Consider the following 12,409-nt stretch of genomic DNA (forward strand, 5'->3'; position numbering starts at 1 on the left):
CCTGAATCAAGGTTGGCCACCACATCAGAACAAAGGCAGGCATTCTGGCAGTTCCACATTAAGGCCTGTGTGCATTTTTGCCTTCCCTATCACAACAGCGAATCTTACTGCACAACAAACATTCAGAAGCATGAGCAGTATTAACTATGTATCTATTCTGCATTGTGTATTGTGCATATCTTACAAGCAGTCTATCTATATGACGTTTCGTCAGACAACTTTCTTTAAAATGCAAAATATTCATATCATCAAAAAACTAGGAAAAAAAAAGAAAACCAACCAAAACATGTTCATAAATAAATTCAGGACTGGCAAGGAAAGTTGCCTAAAGTTTAAAAAGAAAAAAAAAAAATTCTCTAAACTACATTAAACTAAGAGAAAAGGGAGTGGGTCTCTATCTCAGTGGTACTTAGATTTAAATATGCATTTGAACCACCTGCAGTTCTTGTTAATAGAGCTTTCCGGGTCCGTCCGGCGTTTCTAATGAAGCGGGTCTGGGGTTGGGCCTGAGACTCTGCACTCTCCCAAGTTCCCAGGTGCTCCTGCCATTGCTGCTCTGGGGACACCACTTTGAGAACCAGTGATCTCACCAACCAGCTTTCCAGATCTGGCTGGCCAACTCCTTTAAAAGCACAGTAGAATTTTAAACGGCTGATGTACAAAATCAAAGAGACTATGGAATCAAGGACCACTGTATTTCAACAGAAAAATGTATTTCACTTCCCTAAAACACATCACCCACCACCACACTGGCTTTAGATGACTGGAAGCTGTCACACACACGTGATATGACCTTAACACAGGACAGTATTATGTGCTAAACTGACCGCTGGGATAGTTTTTACCAAAAGGCAAGACCACCGTAAATGACATTGAAAAGTCATAGTTACCCAAACGGGGTGTGTGTCAGCTCCTAGGTAACATTCTGGAAGGCTCTGATCACCAGAGCAGCAGCCCACGGACCGTCAGTCAGATGACCTGCACCGCCAGGCTTAGAGGCAGGTGCACTTGAGAAAGGCTTTCTCTTTATTGCTGTAGGAACATCTCACGTGAGCTCTACCCTCTTAACAGATTTTCCGTGCACAATACAGTATTGTTAACTGCAGGCACCACGCTGCACAGATCTCTAGAGCGGACTCACCTCGCGTAACTGAAACTTCTTTAGTCATTGAGTTACTCCCTACACTCTCCCGCCTCCCGCCTGAGCCTTGAGCTGTGGTTCCACATCACACGGGCCCTGCATGCCCCTTGGCCAAGCCAGGTTTACACCAGATCATCTGTGTGTGAACTAAAAAGTACACTCTGCACTGTTCTGATGATGATGATGATAGTGGTACATCAGAAATAGGGAAGCACTGGACTTCCCCGGAGGCCCAGTGGTTAAGACTGTGCTTCTAATGCAGGGGCCACCAGTTCAATTCCAGGTAGGGGAACTAAGATTTCACTTGTGCTGGTGCAGTTAAAAATACTTTTTTAATTTAAAAAAAAAAAAAAAATAGAGATTCACTTAGGAAGAGACTGTGTACTAGTGGCCTACATTTTTTTTTTTTTTAAAGAACCAGTTACTAACATTTGGACATCATATTTCACATAAAAATCTGTGTTGTCAGTCACTGAGACAATCAGGTTTAGCAACCCTGGCCTAATGTTCATTTCTATCTGGCCACCATGAGCTGGGGCTGAGAAGTTCAGCTTTCCCACACTGCCACTGTCCTCAGTAACCCCTCCTCTCCTGCCCCTGGCCTGCCTTCTCCTCCACCTCACCTATGCAGCTCTATAAACATTTCAGTTTACAACCCCTGCCCCAAGGTTGTGGTATAAATGAAAAGTTTGCTGGGAACTGTAAATAACCATAATCTCTGTCTCATGCACTTTTCTGTCATTCACCAGAGCACAAGAGAATGTGACATTGTAATATGACCATCTTTACTCTCCTCCAGTTTTTTTAAATCATTTTCAAACTTTGGTTCTAATATTATTAAAAGTGCACCATATCTCACACTTGACAACACACCTCTGAATACCTCTGAGAGAGAAATTTGATTTCATGCTTCCTACCATACATTCTGGTTTTTGAGTATGTCTAACAGATGATGAAACCCTTGAAATTTCAAGAATCAAATTTTAGGGGTATAAGAACAGAATCAAGCACTTCTAGTTCATGTACTTATAGGTATGTAAGAATGTGGCTTGTAAACATTTGTACAATCATAAAAATGTGAAAATATGACATTTGTGTTATCATGTAAAATCATTTAGGGGGAAATGTAGAATGCTGGGCATCCTACAAGCTTATTAGTTGAAAAGCTGAACAAAAAACATTTCTGAGAGGCACTGCAATAGAGCAAGCCTACATGGAAAATAGCCACTTTAACAGAATAACAACTCTCTACTCCCAAATTACGCCAAATATCTTTGTCTCAGTAGACTAAGGAAAATAAATGTGAGTGCTAGGGACAGGCAGAAAGGGGAACAACCTAGAGAAATACTAGAGGAGGTGATGAGATACATTAAATGGACCTCTAAAACTGAGGACAATTAGGGGTGAGGAAGGTATTCTGTCTGCAGAGAGCTCCCTTGTTCCAAGTGTATATTCCTTACCTTCACAACTACGACGTGTGGATCATGTCTCATCTAGAATACAACCACATAACATCCTGCCACACCCACCACCATCCCACGCCCTTTGATTCCTGCTGCCCTCAGACAGCATCTGGGATGGACAGGCGTTGTATGCCTGCACTGCAGGCTGAGAGGGCTGGAAGTGGGCAGAAGTTGGTGGTCTTCGCCAAGAACCGGACCATAAACATGGGTGGGAAATGCTATGGGACTGCCAACTCTAGTCTACTGTTGAGTTCCGGAAGTAGATATTCTGTTAATCGTCTTCGATTTCCCCTGAAAGCTTGTACAGTCCTGACCTTAGAAGGCTGTTGTGAAGAATAAATGAGATAATGCACTCAGTACAGGTCTCAGGTTCTATACAAACATTCAAGATGTAATTTTCCACCAAATCGTTAAGTTCTGTCCCTGTGAGGGGATGACGTATTTATAAAGGGCTGCTCAACAGTGTCCACGGTGAGGTATAAGCCACTCTCTCAATGAATTTTCAAAACTGTTTTCATAGTGAAATGAGTCTGCAGGTATTATAGAATCCTTGCTGTGACACATCACATGATAAGGCATCCAAGTACTGCATTTTTAGAAGAAAAGGAGGGCTCATGGACAAACGCATATTCATGCTGTGCTATCTACTATAAGAAATTATGACAACCAGATTAAGATTAAACACTTTAATCAACTATAATAAACCAATAATCATATATTATATAAAAATTCTGACTCATGCATCAGATTACATAAATTACACAACTGTCACATTATGGAATGCTTACATACTTCTGAGTTTGTACCTGCAAAAATGTATACAAGTTACTAGAGCATTTTCCTTAGTAATTGTAATACTCCTCAGTTATAAATAATGCTTGTATTTTTTAAATACCTGCTAAATATATACATTTCTAGATCTGCAGCATTTTTTTTGTACCTCAAAATACAAACCACCTAGAAGACTTAAGATTATAAGCCCAATGTATCGTTTGTTACAGACTTCAGTTCCATTGTAAGAGTGGATTTTTTGACATGGAAAATAAATGAAATAAAATGTCAACTCTAATGCTTGAAGAGCTTCTACACTTCTTATTAAATACATCAGAAAACCCTTCATATGCAGATTAATTAGTTAAGGTGCTACCTATTGCATATTAAATACTTCCAATGAGTGCATCTGGATTATTAAAGTTATAAATCTGTGAAAATGGGGGCTTTCGGTGTGGGCTGACAGACCCTTCCATCTACAATCATGAGCCAGCAGCACTGCAATCCTTTTCCTTTTACTTCAAAGAGATCGAGGAAATGAGCATGCTTCGTATTTCACTTACACACACGAGTGACACCAACCGTATCTATAAGACATATGAGCACACAGACATCAGCAAGTTTCACCTTGTTTTGCAAATCCAGGGTAGGCTGCTTTTTCTAAAAAGCTACAGAGGAAAATAAAAGCTCTAGTGTAACAATTAATAGGTATATTAAAGGCAGCAATTTTTTTCTTTCTTTTTTTTTTTAAGATCTTTTTGCTGAAGAATAAGCACGCTTACGAGGGTGGAGGAGTTGGTGAAGGATGAGAAGAAAGCAAGTCTGTCACTAACGAGCTGAGTTTTACTTTAGGTTTCCATTCATGAAACCCCTTTAAATACAGGGCAACATTCACAGCTGGAAAATTACAACAAAATCTTCATTTGCTGTTAAAAGCAACAGACATAGTTATGTATAATCTACAGATAATACTACATTCATGAGAGGATGGCAGAACTAGGCTCAATGCAGAAGATAGCAGCAAAAAGCGATACTTTTAAAAAGAGTTGTAAACGGGTGACACGCTATTTTATATACAATTATAAGATTTACTCCCTGGTATTCAATAAATGAACTTGAAGCCTAAGTGGTAGGAGTGTATGTTCAATACTTTGAAGCTGAATTTTAGAACTTGGAGGGGAGCTGGTTGTATAATTACACTATTTAAAAAATATTAGCAGAGACATTTTTAATTACATAACAGAACTGTTAGCTTAAGACCGGTTTGAGACTATCATAAACGCGGCAATTTTAAAAAAATCCTCTTTTCTGTGGAAATATTTTTGAGCATTCCTTTTTTAAGCATAAAAGCAGAAGTAATCTGTCTATAAGTCTATTGTGCTGTGCATTAATGAGTACATGTTTTATTTCCACACCTAAGTTACTAACAAAACATACCATTATACTACTTAAAAGTTACAGTTTGGAAAAATAAACCAATGTGATCTTCTGGCCTTTTTTCTACAATGCTAGAAATTAATACTACTCCACTTTCACTTCCACTCACAAATAGGAAACACTGATATGTTTACGTAGGAACTCATTTTTACTTTTCATTTTTAGTTCATTATATTGACGAATTGATTATGAAAATACAGAATAAGTCTGACTCTAGGTCATGAATGAAAGAAAGTTCATAAACATCAGAAAGGAACATTTCAGGCAGTGATAAATGCAGATTCAATTTTCAATACAGTTCTTGTCTCAGAATAAAAGATAAAAATATTGATGCAGTTATAGCCAAATCATTCACCAAGGATAAGTCTAATCCTTAACAGTTTTCACAAAGGCCAAGATTCTCTCCTTAAAAATGAATTTCCTCATTAAAAAAATAGTAGTCCCTGAATCTTACTTTTTCACGAGCTTTGTTTACATAAAACATATCCCCAGTACAACACTGGTATCGGGGGTCGTTCTATAGATGGTAAATTTGGCCAAAGCGTATTAAAATATTTGCAGATAATGTCATAATACTGAAAACACATGGATTCTAATACTTTTAAAAGTGTAAGAAGAGCCTCAATTATACTAACAAGAGAAAAACTAATTATTGTGCAACATTTAACAAATGTTAACTAAAAATGGCACCAGGTTAAAAAATAAGAACTACTAAGACCTTAAATGAGAAAATAAAATTTTATACCAGACTGTGAGGTTTACTACAGAAATTTAGAAGTGAAGGAAAAAGTTGGTAAGAGCTGTTTTTCCTTCTCTATTTCCTCATATTAAAATTATTTTTTGTATTAACATTTGGGATTTTTTTCAGAATTTCAAAATTTGTGCTCTCATAGGAAAACAAAAGCAACTCAGAAAAATACAAATAATAAGGAATTTTAGCTTATGAGTATAAACTTGGCCAAGCATTATCTGATTCAAAATATTAAACTGAGCAAAAGAATTACACGTGCTTTATTATTTAACTCTCAATGAAGTCTTAGTAGAGACAAATTTTAGACAAAAATGCATTTGGTAAAAGATTGGGGAATATATGTCTCTGTATACAGGTGAACTTTTCATTGTAAATTTCCTTTAGAAGAAACAGATTTCAGTATTACACAGTATGTATTTCAGACTTTTAAAGTTAAAAAATGAGCAGGAGATGATTAGTAATATTTTTGTATCACTGTTTTTCACTTTAGAGATTAATTTTGTACAAATATATACAGAAAATTCATGAAAGTAGTCAACATTTTGGGAGAGCAGACTTTATAAAAAGTTGACATACAGTTTTGTGATACTGATTTATTTTTAAAGGGTTTTAAGTATGTAGAACAGTATAAATTGTCATCCTAGTAAAGATCTGTTCTAAGAACTCACCCCTCCTTTAGTAAACCTTATTGTGGTTCAGAACCCAAATGCAACCATCTGTTCCACTATTTATGTAACTTGAAACCAAGCCTAATTCATCATTCCTAGAATTTGCTCATTGCTCTGGGTTATCAGGCATCAGAATGATCACCTACTCCCCCCCAAATTATCTTCAGATATAACTTCCTAATATTTTCTTTGCTAGTATTTTAAAGACATTAAAAATCTCAACAAAACAAATCACATTTGCTTATCTTTTGCTTATGGCTCAAACAAAGCTCAGATATTAAGACAAAAAACTAATTAAAAAAGCTCATGCTGTTGTGAAGTTAATGAAGTTTCCTAAAATACATCATTCTTTGAAAAGGGACTTTGGGTCATTACTTTGGAAAAAGAGAAAGGATCTGATGGTAGAATAATATATAGTAGCAGCTTATTTTGAAACCAAGGTTCATATTGTCAAGAGTGATTTGAAGCAGCTTCTCTATAACAAACCATTTAGAGTATTAATAGCAATGCTGATTTGTTTTGCATCGATAGAGCACACATATATTTCCAGATTAAGAAACCCTAACTGGTATCCTATAATTTTAGAGGCAACCAGTTGTTTTTAAATGTTCTAAAAACACACGTATATATGAGGTATATGCACGTATTTTACATACAAAGATACATGAACATCTAGATATTCATGTACACATATATGTATATAAAATATGAACCTTTTTTTAAAATTAGTGTTTATGATGATCAGTACTCCTGCAGCTAAATGTCTATAAATTGACTTTTGAGAAACCAACCACAGTATCAATTTTGCTTTACGAGAAACCTGTTCCTGAGGAATACGTCATGTACTTCTGAAGATACTTCTAGGCCTAAGGGAGATTAGTGAGCCAGCACTAGCACCTAAGTGAATCCTAAGGAACGGCTTATTCATGAGAATCTGGCCCTTTTTCACTTTAAAGGTTTAAATTATTGAGCTCACTTCAAAGGTCACTCTTGATAGTCCCTGCTAATGTTTACAGGCGAAACGACTTTCCACAATGCAGGAGAGTATGTAATGAAACCTGATAGCGTGGTCTGTCTTTCAGTACCAAGCTTTTCTTCTATTTTTCGTCCTCTTTCTTCCTTTCTTTTCCTACCCCGCCCCCCCCCCCCGCCCCGGCCCCGATTATAAATGCAGTACCATTGGCTTGTTAACTGTTGGAGAATTTGCCAGCTTTCCTGGATGGTTCGTATGGCACTCTGAGAATACTGGGCGTTTCCTCCATCACCCTGACAAGGAGGTTGTCGATGTAGTCCTCCAGCTCCCGGATGTGCGAGTCCTTCCTCCTCAGGAGCTCTTTGTGTTTGACCAGCTCCTGCAGCACCTCCTCGTAGGTCAGACTGCGATAGCCTGCAGTGGCATCAAAGGGGTTGCTCTCCTAGAACAGGATGAAGACGGTCACTTCAACAGAGGATCAGAGGAAGATGACGAACTATTTTGAACTTCAGCTTTTTCAAACCCTCCTCCCTATCCTGGGCGAGAACCCATGTGACAGTTCACAGAGTGGCTAGCCAGTTCTCAGGAAAGGACTAGGGCAGACGCATGCCTTGATTACAACTCTGAATTCTTCTAAAACCACTTTTTACACTGTGGACAAATGTCCTAGTGTTAAGAAATTGACTATATAATTTAAGATTAGATTAACAGATAAAATGTTCTATTATAAATATAATTTAAGAAGCTGAAACCAAAAGATCTGTAAGAATCAACTGTAGGAAATATAAGAAGCTATTGAAAACTACACCTTTGGACATTAATTTAGTCCTCATGGAATTGCTTCCACTGAACTAGAGTTTAATGTTATGCTTTTGCCTTTTTATTGAAGACAGTTACAAGAAACAGCATTATCAACTCTGCTTCTGCAATTTGTTACGAAATGTTGCTGGCATTCAAAACTATTATATACTATTATATAATAATATTATTATGTAATAATAGTATATAATAATAAAAAATCCATGGGCACCCTTGCAAGAAGCTCCATGGGAATAACGACCATTTTAACTTATAGGCAAATAGACCTTTTCCTCCTCTGAGAAACTAGTCTATTTTTCTCCTTCTAGTACTAATACCTGTACAATTTATTTCCCTTTTTGCCCTGGTTGTCAGGAAACTCAGAGTTCCACTACTATCATGGTAACAATATTAGTATATCTGCAGTCTCCCACTTCACTTATTTTGTTTAATCTTACTCTTTTGGTGAAAATTCTTTTAACACAAAGGTAAAACATAAGCCAAAAAGGCACTGATTAATGTTTATTATAAAGCATCCTATATTAATAGAAAATATTTCTCAGGAATTTCATCAAAAAGGCACTGTATCGTCATCTATTTAAAGTGTGTAATACTGAGATTTTTCATTATGCAAAATGTAAAGTAGCAATCTTTTTGGCATTTTATATATAGTTCTATCACTACATTCAACAACTGGAATTGGTGTTCATCACTTTCTTTCCAAACATCTCCTTTCGGTTTTAAAGAAAATACACTAAAATCCTGAGCAAACTGACCTTGCTCTTAAGGACTAACAGTGTCTAATCTATTCAGTAGAGGACTGAGACCCAGGACTGATAAATACAGACAGGTCTTTTGCTTTTTCTTGTCATGGAAATTAAATTTGTATTCATTTTGAGGATCTATTTTAATTTGCTATGCATCCAGGAGTTTTCATCAGTAAAGTCAAAGTGTAACTTTTCATCCCCTCCTTCCCTAGACCCTGTGACTGCGCTGCTCCAAAGGCATAAGCAAGAGCACGGATACCAATACGATGTTTGTGTTAGCCAAGCACACTCCCTTCTCTAGCTAGGATAAAGGCAAAAAAAATATTCTGGGCTGCAAACTTCTCCAAGCCACAGAATCCCCAAGGTGTTTTAGAGAAGACATAGCTTGCACTAGACCTTCAAAGATCCCAGAAGGTAAAAATGCGTCCAGGAATCTCAGGCAGTGGGCTCTGCTTGCTCAAAGGAGGAAACAAAGCTCAATGCCCAGTGGTCAATAAAGGTGATGAGCAGAGTGCGGCTGGGAAAGGAGGTTCAGGGCAGGGCACAGAGGGGGACAGACTGAGACGGTGGGCTCCAAACAGGCCATCAGGGATGTCTAATGCTATCAGACTTGGTGCTGTGGGAAACAGCGCCTACTGAAGGTTTCGGAAGAGAGGAAAGATGAGTAAAGCTAAGTTCTAGCAAAATGGTATGGCAGTGGGTAAGACCCTTTGGAGGGACCATGATGAGTTACAAAGTTATTTAATAGTATGTGGTACATGCATTCTCAGTTGTGTCTGATTCTTTGTGACCCCATGGATTACAGCCCGCCAGGCTCCTCTGTCCATGGAATATTCCAGGCAAGAATACTGGAGTGGGTTGCCATTTTCCTAGCCCAGGGGATCTTCCCAAGCCAGGGATCGAACTTGAGTCTCCTGCATTGGCAGGTGAATAACACTGCGCCACCTGAGAAGCCCCCAGTTAATAGTACAGACAAAAGTTAGTAAGAGCCTCTACTAGATTAACAGAATAGAAAGGATGCTAAAAGGAAGTAAGTTTAAATTCTGTGAGGCATATTCAAAATATTTTACCATTAGAAACTGGTACAGATACAACTTTTTGAGTTGTGCTATCTTTGTCCCCCAAACATTTCAAAATATCGTTTTACTACAACTAAAGGACAATTCTGGAGATAAGCTGGTTTACTTTTTAGTTTCTTTTCTTTCAGAGCAATTAACCTTTTGTTAGAGTAAATATACACACATACTTATAAGTTTATCTAATTGGTCATAAGTAGTCTAGAGATATAAAAGTTATAATTTTCTAAACACATTCTCATTGACATTTATTATACTAAGCATGTTTCTGGGGGGGAAAAAAAAAAAAAAAGGTAAGAAACACCATAGAGGCAAGTATATTTAAAACATTAATTGAAAATAAGTTACTCTCTTACTTTAACCAAATTCTGTACAAATTTGAGACAGAAACCCACATAGGTCTCACTTTTCCTTCTCTGATATATGAGATGTTCTGCAAGTTCCCTTTCAACTCTTACATCTCCTGGTCTACAAAGTGATTTTTCTGAACTGCATTTAAAAAAAAATAATAATGTCCAACTAATGTGATTTCATTTTTCTAATACAACATTTACTGAAAAAATAGCAGTTCTTCTGAGAACTGCAGGGATTAACGAAATTAAACTAAATGAGATTCATTATCAATTGATTGTTTTACTTTTTTTTCTTAATTTAACATAATAATACTGTCAGATTGAGCCTCTCTTAATCAAATTATACATTTAAGAACTGATTTCTTCAAATTAATTAAGTGATAATATACACTTAGAAAATCATTTATATTGTTACATTTAACACTATACCAGCACTACCAGAGAATGTAGCTAAAATAAATTTTTAACATTTCTCTAAAATGGGGATTAAAAATATCAGAAAATTCTTTTATTTTGACATAAGTAGCTTAAATCAATGCCACGATACAAGTCAATCTAAAATTTAATCTCTCAAAATAATCAATTATTATTGCACAATATTGTTCAATACTTTACAGCCATAATCTAGAATATACAAATCCATTAACTGGCTTATTTTTCTCTTCACAATCATCTAATAATTATGGGGAAATAGATTTCTTGGAAATACACTTCTGAGCTTTTCAATAAATTTTCCATTTGTCCTTTTATGTGAAAATTTTACCCCAAATTTCTGTATCAAGTTTCTATGCCAAAAAAAGAAAAATCTTAGAAACACATGTACTATATATAAACTATGTTCTGGAAAATAATATAAAATAATTAAAAACAGTTTTATGCCTAGCTCCAGATTTATCTCATATTTGAAAATCATGTAAACCTAATTTTAAGCATAAGATTCTTAATTGACTAAATATACTCAATAAATACAACTATCTTTGTTTTTGATATAATTGCAAATAAAATAAAGATTAATACATACAATAGGAAATAAAAAATATTTTCTAAAAAATTTTCTAAAATATTATTTTGCTTAAGAACTCTCAGGCAAATATAAAAATGAATTATTTTTTCAAAAGATACTTTCAATACTATTTTTGGAAAAGCTAAAATTGAGAAATCTCCAAACTTACCAGACTCAAATAACTTAACACAGGACTCCTAAGTACTCAATATTTTTCCTCTAGCACTCCATATAGATGGCACATATGTTTTTAAGATGTCTTCTTATATTGAAATTTCATGCAATTTTTCTCCTCTATTCCTCTTTCATAACCAATCCTTTTTATTCCTACCCGACCTCTGTTAAAAATTTCCATACACAGATATAAGAAAATAAGTATTGGGTGAGAAAAAAGAATTACTACATGAAGCTTTCTAACTGGAATTTTAAATAACAGTTGTGCAAACGACTTTGATCTATTTTTACTTTACTCATAGTCTAGCCTTTTAAACTAGGAAATGTATATTTTTTACAATATTTAAATTTCAACAAAAGCAAATTATCAAGACTCAAAATAACTGAAGATTTAAAGAAAGGTTGTCCTGGTAACCAAATATTGGTGGGGTACTAACTGACATCCAAGGCAACTAGAGGAGGGAGAGAGAGATAAGATGAAGGCTTGGCATTCTCTGATCATCTCATTATTGTTCTAATGAGGAACTTTGCTCTGGGAATATCATCTCAGCTACTTTCACATCTTTTGTCCTACTCCCTTCATCTCCCTTTCAGTTCTTAATTAGGCCTTAAAGAGCTCACACTGCCCTTTCAACTGGCTACTGCTCCTGTTTAAACACTGTGCTTTCACAGACAGGTGTTGGCACTAGCATATAAGACATACAAACTTAATTACAAAATACTACGTCCAGAAGGGGGAAAAAATATAACTTAGTGGATGGCTATTATTGGAGAACTTAATGTAAATTACTTCAAACATCTTATAATCTTCAACATAAAACTTGTTCAAATACTTGTTTTCAATAACGGTCAGTAGGAGGATGAGCTTTCTCCTCTTAATTGTATCTTGCAGTAAATTAACAACACCTAGTAATCCTTTAACTGTCATTTAGAATAGTTAGTATTCCAGAGAAAAATAATCACACATCAAGGATTCTTTTATCACCTTTAAATCCCTTAACTAAAACAATTTTCACATTTTATTTCTTTAAAGA

The 12,409-nt window shown here is 35.8% G+C and overlaps 1 protein-coding gene across 1 annotated transcript in view; it reads right to left on the reverse strand.

Annotated features, from left to right (window-relative positions):
• Window positions 1–3,275: 3,275 nt before the first annotated feature.
• The window catches only part of RAB11FIP2 (RAB11 family interacting protein 2), a 44,288-nt gene continuing 35,154 nt past the window's right edge, over window positions 3,276–12,409 (reverse strand). The window contains exons 5-6 of the mRNA XM_043925513.1: window positions 7,409–7,646; window positions 3,276–3,962 (exon numbers count right to left, since the gene is read on the reverse strand). Coding sequence (XP_043781448.1) covers window positions 7,419–7,646 — 228 coding nt within the window. The 3' untranslated portion in view covers window positions 3,276–3,962; window positions 7,409–7,418. The remainder of the gene's footprint in view (window positions 3,963–7,408; window positions 7,647–12,409) is intronic.

The sequence above is a fragment of the Cervus elaphus genome, chromosome 15 (genome assembly GCF_910594005.1).
Source record: "Cervus elaphus chromosome 15, mCerEla1.1, whole genome shotgun sequence".
In the NCBI taxonomy this organism is placed as follows: Eukaryota; Metazoa; Chordata; class Mammalia; order Artiodactyla; family Cervidae; genus Cervus; species Cervus elaphus.